This window comes from Bos javanicus, chromosome 13 (assembly GCF_032452875.1).
Source record: "Bos javanicus breed banteng chromosome 13, ARS-OSU_banteng_1.0, whole genome shotgun sequence".
Taxonomy (NCBI): Eukaryota; Metazoa; Chordata; class Mammalia; order Artiodactyla; family Bovidae; genus Bos; species Bos javanicus.
The window spans coordinates 21,067,990-21,084,940 of NC_083880.1; the positions used below are offsets into that span (position 1 = coordinate 21,067,990).

At 36.8% G+C, this 16,951-nt stretch overlaps 1 protein-coding gene across 1 annotated transcript in view; it reads left to right on the forward strand.

Moving 5' to 3' along the window:
• MALRD1 (MAM and LDL receptor class A domain containing 1) overlaps positions 1-16,951 on the forward strand; it is a 555,525-nt gene that overhangs the window by 361,973 nt on the left and 176,601 nt on the right. The window contains exon 32 of the mRNA XM_061435952.1: positions 10,018-10,179. Within this exon, the coding sequence (XP_061291936.1) occupies positions 10,018-10,179 (162 nt within the window). The remainder of the gene's footprint in view (positions 1-10,017; positions 10,180-16,951) is intronic.

A 16,951-nucleotide genomic window follows, 5' to 3' on the forward strand; every position in this document is an offset into this window, starting at 1 on the left:
TTCAAACTTTAATTCAAATGATTTTTAAGGTCATGTATAAAGCCAAGTATGTAATTTTAAAACATGAGCACATACTTAAATCCAAAGAATTTTTTTCATATATCTTACTGATGAGAACTCATATACCACACAGGCTACCTGTTGCAATTAGCATTTGCTATGTAACAAAGTACCCTAAGAGTTAGTGGTCCAAACAACTTTGGTTTGGTTTGCAATTTTGTGGGTCTGTAACTTAGGAAGGAATCAGTGAGGCAGTTTGTCTCAGATCCACATGGCTCAGACTGGGACATCTGGACCTGGAGGAGCACCTCCAAGATGGTGATATCTCTTACTTATTTGGCATGTGTGTGCTCTTTGGTTTCTCTGTATGGATCAGCATGGACTCAACCTCTAGGGCAATTGGTATGGCTTGGACTATCACAGGTTAGTCAGACATCTTTCATGGGGTTGGCCTTTACCATGTATTGACTGAAAAAATGAGTGCTCAGCATGAAAGTTGAAAATTGTGTTTTCTTTGGAGGACTCTGGTGACTCAGATGGTAAAGAATCTGCCTGCAATGCGAGAGACCAGGGTTCTATCCCCGGGTCAGAAAGATCCCCTGGAGAAGGGAATGGCAACCCTCTCCGGTATTCTTGATTGGAGAATCCCATGGACGGAGGAGCCTGGCGGGCTACAGTCCATAGGGCCACACAGAGTCAAACACAACTGTATGACTGATGACACCACCACTACTACTGTTACTACTAAATGCTGCTACTACTGCTACTGCTACTTGGAGGACTCAAGCCTACAAGACAGCCTCTCAGATAGCTCTGAGGGAGTGTTCCCAAGAGGTCCAGAAAGAGCCAGATTATATAGGAATTTTGCAACAAAGAGCAGGTAGTCCAGGCATCAAAAGATTACTGTTAATTAAAGAAAACCAGATATCTTGAGGAACTTAGTGCTTTTCTGTGTGTGGGAAGATGCAAGACTGTGGGCTCATTGAAATAATTCTTTTGATATCCATTTCAGCTATCTAGGGTGGCACCCTGGTTTTTCCCACCCTGAGTCCCCTCAGGCTACACTGTTGTGGTGGCTGCAGTGGCTGAGGGCTTGATGGCAGGCATTCTGCTGTTTCTACCCTGAGTCCATCAGGGCTCACTGTGGGGGACGGGGTGGTGGCTAATCACTACAACATCCTTTGTTTACTGACAGGGCAGGCAACATTTTTCATTCACACATGTGAATGTTCCAAGAGCAAGCATTGCAAGAGTCTGTGGAAAAATAGCAAGTGTATTTATGATTTCACCTTCGAAGTTTCAGAATGTCCCTCCTGACTCTTCCTAATGATCATGCAGATAACAATGTCTAGACTAGATTTAAACGGAGGAAGAGCGTAGACTCCACTTCTCAATGGGAAAACATCACACATGCACTGGGAAGGAGTAATACTCAAGCCGTGAATAAGTGTTTGTTATTTTTAGCTCAGTATTGTTTTCAGGATAGTACAGTGACAATGCTTCTGCAGTGTTCATTTCTCCTTTTTGCATCCATTATTTTTTTTTAATTGTGGTAAAATATATGTGCAATAAAATGTACTACTCTTGCCTTTCAATGTTACGGTTCAGGGGCAGTAAGTATATTTGCATTGCTGTGCAGCCAACATCACCACCTATAACCAGAACTTTTTTTATCTTGAAAAACTAAAACTCTATGCCAATTAAGCAATAGCCCTTCCTTCTCCCTAACTCTCAGCCCCCAACCACCACCCTTCTAATTTTTTTCTATTCATTTGATGACTTTAGGTACCTCATGTAAGTGGAATCACAGTATTCGTCCTTTTGTGACTGGCTTATTTTAGTTAGCATATTATTGTCAACATTCACCCCATCTTTTCATTTTAAGTCACGCATAAAAAAGTATAAATGGTTGGTACTTTTAAAAACTGTACTACTAATACTACAATATATAATCTTAATTTTATAAAATATTGTTTCCTCTATAATGCATATTTTCTCTAATGAAATTTATAATGTATTAACTAATAGTTCCTAGTATTATTTTTAGCTTCTTTTACATGAATCAAATATATATATATACACACACACATATATGTATATTTTACATTGACTGTAAGGAATTGATTTCAATGGAGTTCTTAAACAGTGCTCTGAAGCATTTTGAAATCACCATTTTCCCCACAAGATATGACAAGTAGAGCTTTAATAATCACCAGTAAAAACATTAAAAACTTGGCAAAGTTTAAGAAGGTTCTAAAGGAAAAATATTAAGAACATGGTGCTAGTGATGTACATATCCAATGGGCCAAGAGGGACAGCTATTACATGCATATAGACAATTTATTACAGATAGTAAATTATCTTTCTCTCATGTAAAAATATATATTGAAAATGTTTATATAAAAATTAAACTCTTCCATTTATTCCTATTCCTAAATTGGACTAAGAACCACCTTCTAAACACTTCAGTTCAGTTGCCCAGTCGTGTCCAACTCTTTGTGACCCCATGGACTGCAGCACGCCAGGCCTCCCTGTCCATCACCAACTCCCAGAGTTTACTCAAACTCATGTCCACTGAGTTGGTGATGCCATCCAACCATCTCATCCTCTGTCGTCCCCTTCTCCTCCTGCTTTCAATCTTTCCCAGCATCAGGGTCTTTTCAAATGAATCAGTTCTTCACATCAGGTGGCCAAAGTATTGCAGTTTGAGCTTCAACATCAGTCCTTCCAATGAACACCCAGGACTGATTTCCTTTAGGATGGACTGGTTGGATCTCCTTGCAGTCCAAGGGACTCTCAAGAGTCTTCTCCAACACCACAGTTCAAAAGCATGAATTCTTCAGCACTCGGCTTTCTTTATAGTCCAACTCTCACACCCGTACATGACTACTGGAAAAACCATAGCCTTGACTAGATGGCTACTTTGTTGGCAGAGTAATGTCTCTGCTTTTTAATATGCTGTCTAGGTTGGTCATAAATTTCCTTCCAAGGAGTAAGCATCTTTTAATTTCATGGCTGCAGTCACCATCTGCAGTGATTTTAGAGCCCCCCAAAATAAAATCAGCCACTATTTCCACTGTTTCCCCATCTATTTCCCATGAAGTGATGGGACCGGATGCCATGATCTTCATTTTCTGAATGTTGAGCTTTAAGCCAACTTTTTGACTCTCCTCTTTCACTTTCATCAAGAGGCTCTTTAGTTCTTCTTCACTTTCTGCCATAAGGGTGGTGTTATCTGCATGTCTGAGATTATTGATATTTCTCCCGGCAATCTTGATTCCAGCTTGTGATTCCTCCAGCCCAGTGTTTCTCATGATGTACTCTGCATAGAAGTTAAATAAGCAGGGTGACAATATATAGCCTTGACATACTCCTTTTCCTATTTGGAACCAGTCTGTTGTTCCATGTCCAGTTCTAACTGTTGCTTCTTGACCTGCATACAGGTTTCTCAAGAGGCAGGTCAGGTGGTCTGGTATTGCCATCTCTTTCAGAATTTTCCACAGTTTACTGTGATCCACAGTTTACTATGATGCCAAAGTCAAAGGCTTTGGCATAGTCAATAAAGCAGAAATAGTTGTTTTTCTGAAACTCTCTTGCTTTTCCAATGATCCAGCGGATGTTGGCAATTTGATCTCTGGTTCCTCTGCCTTTTCTAAAACCAATTTGAACATTTGGAAGTTCATGGTTCACATATTGGGTATATGAAAATTAATAAGACATTGTATTAGGTTTCAGAAATTGACTTTCTACTGTGGAAAAACAATTAGAGGTGAAAATATATTAAAGTATGAAGTTCTTTGCTTTTTAAAAAGTTTGTAAATGAAAAGATCCCTAGGTTATTTTCTTTATATGTAACAGGTACTTTCAGGAATAAAGTTACCACCAGTTATTTGGGGGGTACATATGAAGAATGATGTGTGTGCGTGTGTACATCTGTAGACGAATTATAAAAATAGACTTTAAAACATTAGAAAGAGTTTCAAGTAGAAAGTTTTTCAGGTGTGAATGCTGCCTATGCTTTTTTGTTTCATTTATTTTTCGTCTCAGAGAACCTTACATGATTTTTATCTTTCCCACAGCTGTTTGAGGTACTGATGTAAAACACACAGAGGCATTTTTGATGTTCAAAAACTGAAGTCCGTTACATACCATGTCTGTTAGTGTTACCCATGACTTTGATGGACAGCAGCAGGAAATATTTGAATTCATTAAACTAAAAGCAATATGTTGAGAAGTGAATAGTACTTTTCTTAAAACATCTTGATAGATTTTGTTCATATCCAAGAGGAACATTGCAGAGCACACAAGGATATTCAGGTGACTTTATTGATTCTGCAAAGGCTTCCCTGTGGCTCACACGGTAAAGAATCTGCCTGCAATGCAGGAAACCCGAGTTCAATCCCTAGGTTGGGAAGATCCCCTGAAGAAGGGCATGGCAACTCAGTCCAGTATTCTTGCCTGGAGAATACCTTGGACAGATGAGCCTGGTAGGCTACAGTCCATGGGGTCACAAAGAGTCGAACACGACTGAGCAACTAACACTGATGCTTCAGATTGACTCCCTCAGTATTTTATATTGCTGATCTTTTGGATGTAGCAGAGACATCAGCACTGGATTCCTGCAGGCAGAGAATCTACTGTGGATAATGGAACATTTTCAAAGTGACCTGTGAAGAAATAAGGAAAGAATTGACCTTTGAGATTATTAAACTGAAGTCTTCATTTTTACTTTGAGCATCATTTCTTGGGCAATTATTTAAATTCTTAGAGACTCACTTTTCTTATCTATACAGAAGATATAATAGCATCCAGAGTGCTTTGAGAATTAAATGAAATAATGTAAAGGATATATTTGTTCAGTCTTTGAAGATTAATGTTAGCTTCTTTCGTACTGTTGTTTTTATATTCTCTTGAAATTTGTCAGTCATTGTGAATACCTTATTTACATATCCCCTATACTCAGCAGACAATAAATGCAGCTATTCCTTATGACTAAATTTTGACTGTAGGTTATGAGCAAAGATAAATTTTTCTTTTGCATCTCTACCTCTTGTTGCAAAAATGCATAGTTGATAGGAAAGGAGAGCAATTCTTTTTAAAAGAAACAGTTACATTAGAAAAGATGTCCTTTGTGTGTGTGTGTGTGTGGAAGGAAGATATTACCTGAAACATGTGTTAAGAGTGCTTCATATTCTAGGCTAGGGAGGCAGAGAATGGGGCGGCTACTTTCTCTCCTGTCTTTTACAGTGATGAGCATCATTATCAACAGTCTTTCCCACTGTACCCAGACTCTCCAAAATTCTTTTGAATACAACTTTCCAAGAAGTCATGTCACAATGAGGAAAAATTATTTAATAGTTCTATATTGTTGTGTTAATCACTCTAGTCGTGTCCAACTCTTTGTGATCCCAAGGACTGTAGCCAACCAGGCTCCTCTGTCCATGAATTTCTCCAGGCAGGAATACTTGAGTGAATTGCCATGCCCTTCTTCAGGGGATCTTCCCTATCCAGGGGTAGAACCTGGTTCTCCCGCCTTACAAGCAGACTCTTTACCAAGTGAACCACCAGAGAAGCCCATGTTATATATTTTGGTGTTGCAAAATCAGGTGGCTACATGGATGTGAGAATTAAAAATAACTAATAATGGAGCCATCTCTTTAATATAAGTGAGGTGATTAATGTTTGTACTGACCATTCAACCATATGGCTGAATATTGTACCAATGGAAAAATGCCAGTTGTTTAAGAGTGTTAGTAATGCTTTGAAGCCATTCAAGGAATCATGACAAAGTTCACAATTTGGAAATTATTTTTTCTAAAGCCATAGCCATTTCAAAAATATTGATATGTATTAATCATCAAGAAATATTTCAAATTGTTCATATCATCTATCATTCAATAATTAGTGTGCAATCATTATGGCTTATGTGATGCAGTTAATAATAATACCTAATCACCTGGAAATGTTTATAATAATTCAGTGATTATTATTGTTCAGGTCACTGAGTTGTATTTGACTCTGCAACCCCAAGGACTGTAGCACACCAGGCTGCAGTGGTAAATAACAATTAGGGTGACAATGCAAAACCAGGAAGTAATAAGTTGCTAAATATTTAAATAGTAAAACTATAATTACTGTTGTAAAACACCCCCACTACCCGAGAACTGACATGATGTGGAAAGAGAAAGATAGGACCTAGGTTGGACTTTCAAGGAAAAGTATTCTTGCTAGATGGAATGGAGCAATTAAGGTAAATTAATACACTTGTAGAGAAATTTGAAACTTGACAGGTTTAGACTGCAGAGCAATCCCTGCTACTTGCCTATCCATGTTTTTGTTAAAAAACAGAACTCCAGTTTTACTTGGGGCAGCATTATAACCAGCCACAGATACTATCTTCTGCAGCTTCTTTGTAGCCACTAGAGGCACATGAGATATACATGGGAACTGGGAGAAAGTATCACTTTAAAAAATAAAAAGCGACAGAATGGGCAAAAAGCTTTTCTCTTCTTTCCTCTTCGCATTGCTTTCAATGGCCTGAATATCTGTGGCTCTGGGAAGTACAGCAGCATTTTGCAACCATGAAGGAGCATGAGGATGACAAGATGACAGTAAGGAAGGATGGAAAATGTGTGCTTCACACTGGACGTTGGAACTACAACCATAGTGCCCCAATACTTTGGCCACCTGATGCAAAGAGCTTACTCATTGGAAAAGGCCTGATCCTGGGAGAGACTGATGGCAAAAGGAAAGGGGGCAGCAGAGGATAAGATGGTTACATAGCATCACCGACTCAATGGACATGAGTTTAAGCGAACACTGGGAGATAAATGAAGGGCAGGAGAGCCTAGTGTGCTGCTGTTCATGGGGTCACAAAGAGTCAGATGTGACTTAGTGACTGAACAACAACAGGATGCCAACCTTATACTGACACCTTCCTGACCTATTGTTAATTGAGATAAATCAATTCTTGTCTATTTACGCTATTATTTGGGCTTTCAGTACTTGAAACTAAATGCATCTCTTATACAGACAATAAGGAAAATATATTTTCTCAAATGGCAAGAAGTCCAAAAGCAATTTAGAGTTGGTTAATTTAGTAGCTTTTGTCATCAAAACTATAGAACTATATGCCCTCCATAATTCTTTAAGTTCTGCCTTCTTCAGATAATGAATGGTCTTATAAAGTCAGCTCCCCTTACACGTCTTTGCAATGATATCCTGAGAAAGGACAGATAGATTTTCTTCCTTTTGACTTATTTTTAAAAATAAAGAAACATTTTCCTAGGTGTCTTTTTCCTAGTAAGTCTCATTGTCCGAAATGTATCCCAAGACTGTCTTAAACCAGTGAAGACAAGGGAAATTTGAACATTGCATCATGATTGCTTAGATAAACTGTGAGACACCTCTGGAGCTATGATAGCAGCTGTTTGACTCTTTAGACACTTTTGACTCTTCAGACACTCTTCATAAAACTTCAGTTCTTCACTCTTAATAAAACTGCAGTTATGTCCTGAACAAGAGAGAAAAGGAAGGACTGACAAGTAGCAGCCAATTGCTAGAGAAAATATGCAAAAAACAAGAGTAGTTTAACATAAAAGTTGAAAAAAATGTCAATTGTATTTGAGATAATTTACTGAAAAATTTGTAGAGACAGTTTGAAGACAAGAGAGATTTCAGCCTTAAAAAAATTGCATCAACAGAAAGGTTATTGTACTCAGGACTAGAAGTCTTGAGGGCATTTTCAAATAATGTGAACACCTGAATATTTTGAGCAAGAGAAATAACAGAAGTCTGAAAAATGATTGATGGAGTTTGAGTTTATAAGGTTGATAGAATGAAGGTTACAGTAAAGAAAGAGGCTTCTTAACTCAGCAGCATAAACCGATGGAACTAGAACAGGGACTATGGGGCTGCAAAAGAGGAGTGAATTAAACAAATTCTTGAAGGGAGATTACACAGATGTTGGTAGATTAGATATGTAAATAAGAATGCAAAATCAAAAGATAACTTCAAAGTTTGAATCTTTAGAAAGAGAAGATTCATACTATGATATAAATCAATCTCAGAGAAGAACCCATTTGGAGGGATCAATGATGAGTTCATTTTAGGATTGTTGGCTTTGAGATGACAATTGCATATTCCAAGTAGAATATTCAACAAACATTTGTAGAAAAACACCTGCATTTTATTGTGTCTGTGGATTTGTAGATCATTTGCACAAAAATATGAAAGCCATGGGAAAGAATGAATGAAGGTATACACAGTGAGACTTTCAAATTTTATGTGATTTTTTTTTTTTAACATGAGGTGCACCCTAGCTACCTCTGCAAGGTGAGAAAGGAATTAGTAGAGAATGTGTGTTTGAGAGATGTGGAAACTTTGTGTAACCTTGAAATAAATGAAGCCTTGGAATGCTAATAGCAGTGCTTGGTAAACAGTTGATTAGCAAGATTAGCCCTAGAAAAGGGAAAAGTAAAAGTGACGTAATTTGAGTTAGAGAGGCTGAAATGTAACAGAATAAATCCTGATTGTGTAGATATCTTGAGAGTCAAATAAGAAGTTTAATATTAAATAGAGTAGAAGAATTAGGGCAAGGGTGATCACAGAGAATAAAAAAAGGATGTAGAATAATTACTGTTACAGAAATACAGTAGAACCTGTATGTGACTTCATTCTAATAAACACACAATGGCTGTCTTTTCTGTAACCTTGGAAGATTCTGGATGTTTGCAGTTGGTTAGCTAAACACTTGGAGAAACAAATTCCTCACTTTTATCCATATTGCGTAAGTATGATATAGATCTATTTATATCACATAATCCTGGCATGTAAACATAAAAAGGATATACAGAGCCCATAAATAAACATGTAAAAACAAGTGGATCATAAGCCATGGAGAATGAATGAAAGAAATGTACATATTTAAAAATGATTCTAGTTTATAGAAATAAGATGCAATCATGCCAGAGAAGTAAAAGGCTGATATTTTATGAAAATACTCTCAGAGATTCAGAAAGGTTTCTATAAAAATAGTAAAGCTTTGAATACCTAATGTCTGGCATCCATGTTAACAGCAAGTTTTCTTGTGACAATGTATCTATACATGCTCATAATAGTTTTATGTTAAGAAAAAGTTTGGAATGAGAAACCACCTGGAGAAGAAGTGTTAAAATAATACAAATTTCATCTTTCAAAAAAGCAAAAATAGTCAATGACAATCTCAGTTGATTCATACTGATTAAACCATCCAATAATTCATTCTGTCTCTGTAACACAGCTTTTACAGTGAATGTTCAAAAATAATAACTGCTATGCAAAAAGAAAATTAAAGAAAAATGAAAGCAGATATCAGGGTGTTATGATGGCACTTTTCACAGATGACTAGTAGACAAGCAGTTATTATCTAGTAATTTTTGTCATTGTGAACAACTTAATATTTTAATGAGTTATCAGTCAACACTTTTAGAAGAGAACTTCTTTCATTATTTAGTGACTGGCTCTTAAATGTTTATGTGGATGATGGGTATGGTAGCAGAGAGGGTTTGCATCCTACATTGTTTACTACTTCTCCCAAAGGCAACTTTTCTTTAATTATTGACTTTCCCTCTCTAATGGTCCTTGCTGTTCAAGCACTACAGTGGACAGAGGGACTAAATTAATCATCCAGACAACTGGAAATATTGAATTATTTGACCTGAATTATCTGCACTATCATAATGTTATATTCATTCTTCATGTATAGATACAGTTTTATCTATCATTTTAAATGTTACTAGTCAATTCATGTAAATCCTTATCGGCTAAATGACAGTATTCATGCACTTCTAGATTCTGTGATAAAAAAAAAACCTTCAGTGTACAACTGATATATCCAATGAACACAAATGCCATGATTCTTTAAATTTTTAAATAATATAATATGCACATAATAATTTTAAACCATCACAAATGAAGTGTAATATCAAGTGTGACATACATTTCCAGAACACTCCATTAATATTTTTGTTTCCTTAGGCCAATATACAGGCACAGCAGGAAGCTGCAGTTTTGAAACAACTTCAGGAAACTGGACCACAACTTGCCATCTTACTCAAGATTCTCAAGATGACTTGGATTGGGCCATTGGCAGTGGAATTCCTACAGAAGCATTGAGTCCAGACCCTGATCACACACCAGGTAAATCTAGGAGAGATAGCCAGGCCAAAGAGTCCACTGGGTGGTAATCTGCTTTAACTGAACATCAGAGTGCCTTCCTTGTGTCTTTGTGGAGATAGAACTCAGTATCCTTTATGAAAAGAGAGTTAGTTCCTTCTGGTTATCCCCTGAATTATTTAACAGATGTAGAACTGATATTGCTACAACAAAGAAATCCATGACTCATATTTTAAGAAACTCAGATTTTACTTATGGTACCCTAAAGGCCCAGGGCTTCTCTGGTGGCTCAATGGTAAAGAATCCACCTACCAATGCTGAAGATATGGGTTCAATCCCTGGGTTTTGAAGATCCCCTAGAGAAGGAAATGACAACCCACTCCAGTATTCTTGCCTGGGAAGTCCCATGGAGAGTGGAGCCTGTTGGGCTACAATCCATGGGATTGCAAAAAAGAGTCAGACACGAATTAGCAACTAAATAACAGCAATAAAGATGGCCTTAAAATTTCTTAATTGGTGCAAGGACAAGTAGGGGATGTTCAAATTAATGCATGCAGTAGACAAAAGAATATAGTTGGCATGCTACCACAGTGATAGCAAGATGGCCATCAGCTTCATTCCAGACCTTCTAAAGTGCAGAGGCAGTGATTTAAAAGGTAAGTGATGATAGAAGGAATAAGCATCAATGAACTCAACAAGTTTTGCTTCCTGCCGGTGGTTTGAGAATGAGGTGATCTGAAATGATTTTACAAGTGATAGAGTCAGGAAGTAAACTTGTATTCTTGTTTGCTTTTAACGTGAAATTTTGCCTGATGCTTAACACTTTTCTTTTCTTAGGAGTCAAACTTTCTTAGGAATTAAAAATAACTTTTTTCAGTGATAAATTTTCTTAGGGACAAAACTATTCTTAGGGATAAAATCTAGCTTTTCTTTGAGGTAAAAAAAAATCATCTTAACTATTGTGATGATTAATTTTATGTATCATCTTGGAGGGTATTTTGGGATGAGGTTAACATTTAAATTGGTAAACTTGGAGCAGATTACACGCCATATAGTGGGTGGGCCTCACCCAATCAGTTGAACACCTGAATAGAACAAAAAAGACCAGCCTCTCTGAGCAAAAGATAACTCACCAGCAGACTGCCTTTGGACTTCCACTGCCCTGTTGGCTTTCTTTCTGCAAATATGGGGCTTGCCAGCCTCCATAATTACATGAGCCAGTTACTTTAATAAATGCCTTTCTATGTTTACACATATCCTGTTGGCTATGTTTCTCTGGAGAACTCTAATTAATACAACATTCCCCCAAATAATTGAAGCATAGGCTCAATGAAAAAGAACAAGATTACATGGAATTAAAATAATTTTTCATAGAAAGGGTGTTCAAGATTGGCTCAGCCATTCTATGTCCAATAAATGAGAACAGTATTTTTGTTATTTATATATTCCAGGCAGATTGAAAATATCATGATTTCAATTACAGCTTGGATGTGCGTTTTTGTTTAAAGCTATTTCCTAATTCAGCCTCAGGTTGAATATTTCTATTCCTTTTGACCTGTCAAGTTGTATTTCCTCTGCCTTTCATCAAGTTTTTATTTCCTTAAAAAACAGATGAGATTAGTATATACCAGGTGATGGGGTAGTGGAACAGGATAGAGAATTAAGGCATTTGGATAAATAATTAGAAGAGTTTAGTATATAACAAAGGTTAATTCACTGGGAAAAAGATGTATTATTTAGTGTGATGCTGGCATGGCTAGTTATCTGCATGGAAGGAACTTAAATGAAATTCTAGTTTTTCTTCTGAATATTTCATATACAGCCATATATTCTAAATGGATTAATGATATAAATATAACAAGTTAAAATAATAAAATTCTTGCAAGAAGTATCTACCTTCCAAAAGCTACAATAAATAAATAAACCACATGTATTTAAAGATATAAAATTATAATTATGGTCTAAAATTTTCATAAACAAAATCAACAGGCATATAATAGATTTAAAAATTCTTTTCTTTACATATTGCAAGTACATAGGTAGGTAACTCTTATAGACTTATTAGAAATGGCAGTTTTAACAAGGGAAGATTTGCATAACCAATTCACAGATGAACAAATTCAAATAATCAACAAATATATTAAATGATGCACAAGTTTGCAACTCATCAGAAAAATGCAAATTAATAAGATGGGAAAGGATTTTCAGAAGCTACTCACAGATGACTGAGTGATGGAATTGGGAAAAGAGGGGGAAAGACACTCATTCATGGTTGTGGGAAGTTTTCCATTTGGGGAAGCATTCTGTCCATGTAGAAATATAAAGACCATTATGTAAGCATATGTATGTAAGGATATTTACTTCAACATTGTTTGAGGTTGAAAAAATGGGAAGTAACATGAACATGGGGCTTCCCTGGTGGTCCAGATGGTAAAAAATCTTCATGCAAGAGACCAGCGTTCCATCCCTGGTTTGGGAAGATCCTCTGGAGAACGGAATGCTGCCCACTCCAGTACTCTTACCTGGAGTATTCCATGGATCGAGGAGCCTGGTGGGCTACAGTCCATGGGATCACAAAGAGTCAAATACAGCTGAGTGACTTTCACTTTCAACATGAGTATGCATCATTCATACAATCATTAATCATTCACTTGGTCATTTATTTATCCATTTATTAAATGCCAAGCACCATTCTAGGACCTGGGGAAACATTAAGAGGATGAAACAGACAAAAATCATCACCACAGTGGAGTTTGTATTCTAGAAAGGGGAAACAATCATAAATAAACATATAAGTAAAAAAGTTATATGGTCAGTTAGAGAAAGAAAGAATAGAGGAAGTAGGTTCCTGAAGGCTAGTGGATGGATTGGGGGAGGGTTGTAATTTAAATAAACTGGTCAAAATAGGCTGCATTGAGAAAATGCCATTTGAAAAATGACTTGACAGAAGCGAGCGAGAGAGATACAGGTAGGGACCAAAGGAGAGGGTGTTCTAGCCTGAAGAATAGCCAGTGCCAAACACACTGAGGTCAGAGTATGCCTGGTGAGTGTTTTGGCAATCTAATTAATTGCGGTGGAGCTTCCCTGTACACTCCGTGATGTTTGGCAGTATCCCTGGCCTCTTCCAGCTAATACCAGCATCACTCCTCTCTCCAGTGTTGAAAGCTCAAAATATCTTTAGAAATTGACAACTACCACCAAGGGGCCAAAATCGTCCCTTGTCAAGAATCTAGAGGAATAGCTGAGGTAATTGATTCAATCCACAGTGCACAATATCACGCAGCCACTGAAAAGAATGTAGTGCCATACACTAGACTTGTAAGGATTTCCAAAAGATACTCTTAAAGGAGTGAGATAGCATGCAAAATGATCATGTGAAGTGATCTAATATTCCTAAAACAACAATGACTGCCACCCTCTTATCTGTGCATACATTTAACTCCAAATGTAAACATTTCTAGAATAACACTGTGAACATGGAAAATAAGATGAGAAGGGATATACATTCGTTTATTAACATGAATTATGTAAATGGGTGACAGGGTTGAAGTAGAGGAGAGGAGAAATAAATCCAAAAACAAAAAGAATAATTGAAACCAGGAATGACACCTCAAAAGAAATGCCAGCATACATGATAGCAGCCCAATTATATGTTTGTGGAAAACGTGGTGGGTATTTTTAAGTTTTACTTCTTAAAAAAACCTAAACTAATGCATTTCATCCTTAATATTTAAAATTTTTTCTTCAAGAATTCTTTTCTTGAATTTTACATGACTGGAAATACATTTTTTTTTCTAAAACATTTTAAATAAGCAGAAAAAAGAAAACTCTAGTCATTCCAATAGAGTAGTATAACTACTTTTAAGCTTCATATCTGTGTCTCCTGCCATTCTTTCTTAATGTACACATTGGCCAACAAAAATAAAGTAATTTTAAAAAAACCATACTGTGAACAAATTTATCTTATGCAGTACATTTAATAACATAATTGTAATTATATCATAGTATTCTACTTGTGGATATGTATATCATGATTTATAAAATTATCTAACAGTAAATTCTTAAATTATTTCCTAACATTTTCAGTATAACAAACATCACAACAGTCAATATGCATTTAGATGGAACTTTTTTCTTTTAACCTTTTCTGATAGTCTCTGAGGATAAATATTAGTTTCTCTTCCTTGAGAAATTAAGAGAAATAAACTGATATTTATTTGCTACTAAGATCCAGAGGGGACTTCCCTGGTGGCTCAGACAGTAAAACGTCTGCCTACAATGTGGGAGACCTGGGTTTGATCCCTGAGTTGGGAAGATCCCCTGGAGAAGGAAATGGCAACCCACCCCAGTACTCTTGTCTGGAAAATCCCATGGCCGGAGGAGCCTGATAGGCTACAGTTCACTGGGTTGCAAAGAGTCAGACACTACTGAGCGACTTCACACAAGATCCAGAGAGTAGCATTTAGGTAACTAATGCCCATGAGTTCTTTAGATAACGTCTGTAGCAGTCTTTCCTCATCTTAAGACAGTATTTTAAAACTACAGAGCATGTCTGCTTGTATAATATTACTAGTGGGACAAATTATTGTAGGCTCAGTTTAGGGAAAATGTAAAAGTATAATGGGCTACCCTGGTGGCTGAGTAATAAGGAAACCACCTGCCAGTACAGGAGATGAGCTTTGATCCCTGGATTGGGAAGATCCCTTGGAGTAGGAAATAGCCACCCAGTCCAGTATTCTTGCCTGGGAAATCCCACAAACAGAAGAGCCTAGTGGGCTACAATCCATGGGATTGCAAATGAGTCAAACAACACTTAGCAAATAAACAACAAGAAGAAATATAATAGTTAACCTATAATATAATATATAATACAATATAATATAATCAGTTCAGTTCAGTTGCTCAGTTGTGTCCAACTCTTTGTGACTCCATGGACTGCAGCATGCAGGCTTCCCTGTCCAACATTGACTCCCAGAGCTTGCTCAGATTCATGTCCATCAAGTTGGTGATGCCCTTCAACCATCTCATCCTCTTTCATCCCCTTTTCCTCCTGCCTTCAATCTTTCCCAGCATCAGGGTCTTTTCCAAGGAGTCAGTGCTTTGCATCAGGTGGCTAAAGTATTGGAGTTTCAGTTTCAGCATAAGTCCTCCCAATGAATATTCAGGACTGATTTCCTTTAGGAAATATAGCACAATATAATAGTTTAGAGAAAAAGAAGTATAATCAATGGACATGAGAAAGCTTCCATGCATTGTCCCAAAAGACAAACATGAGTGATCTATTGATCCTTTTTAATGTAATTTAAAGAATATTAATGGTTATTTTTATTTTCTTTTTTTTTTAACTTTTATAGCTAGTGTGAGTTCATTAAAGACCACATGAAAAGTCTTCCGTCTGGTTCTTTATGCAATATGGTATACAAGTCATGTTGTTCACAGATAAGGAAAAGAAATCATGTGGACAGAATACTTTATTATCCTCCCTGTTAATTACTGTGCAAGACAGTTTATTTTTACGGAGTGCTCTTTTCAAAGTGGCCTGATTATATCACCCAGGCTACACCACTACAGCTCACTCAACTTGTTTAGGCATCACTGAGACAATGGGCTGCTAAATAGATTGTAAGGACATTAATTAATGTTGACCCTCTGGGAAAAACAAAATTCTTTATGAGAAGGCCAACAGATTCAAAGAACCCACGGTCTTTTTCGAAGCATCACAACCTTGCTGTTAATTAAAGCTGCGTTTATGGATCTTTTCACTTGTTGTTACCAAGATGAAGAATTAGATACATAAGGAGGGCATTCTCAATGTCCATCACAGGCCTATTTATGAGTCTTTTTGGGGCCATCACCAAAGTTGTAGAGAGAAACTGCAAGCATTAATCTACTCTCCAGTCTGCACATGAATAGTGTTTGGACTGAGTATATACGAGTTTTAATGGCAAGAATGACATTTGCATGACATAAATTAACAGAGGCAAAATGCAGAAGGCTGCTGTCTCTTTTTTCCCTTCCCTCATAACTTTATTTTCTTTTTAATGTTATAATAAATCAACTCTCTCTACAACTAGAGTATAAACTCTGATAGGGTATACCAAAGTCACATCTTTTGCTATTTTTATATTCTTTCCAGAATTTATAATTGAATAGACCTTAATGAGTATTTATGTAGGCCTCATGTGACCTAGATTTATGTTTGTCTGTATTTTACAAATTTTTAGGATTAAAGAATGCAGTGTAGTTTTCCTGAGTGCCTTCTAAATACCACACACAATGTGTTGGAAACCGAATTAAGTGAATGTTTGGAAGATAACTGAAATGGAGTGTATTTCCTTATATGATCCACACACTTACTGTTGTGCAATTCTCTACTCACAGCCCAAGGTCAAAAAGTAAAGCTGCAAAAAATCTTAGTGATACTAACACTCTAATGCGTATGTTAGTAATTTAAAGCCTTAAGTGTTCAACAAACAGAACTTAACTTGGTAGTTAGTTGACAGAGCCCTACAGGCTTGATGGTGATAGCTGTATTTCCTGTTGGGCAGACAGGACAGATACTATTATTATTCCTGCATCAGAGATGAAGAACAAGAGGAGCTGAAGGTCTTCTCTGAGTCTGTACTGAGCACCCACTTCAGAACAGAACCCCTGGTGTTTGGAGCTTCATCCAAGCTGTTTCCTTCACTGTCTTGCTTTATCCTTAGGTACAGCTTTGCCTGAATCTTCTTAATGGCCTTATTTGGGGCCGCTTAACCTTTTCTTTCTTATGAGTTATGTCGCCATCTCACCGTGG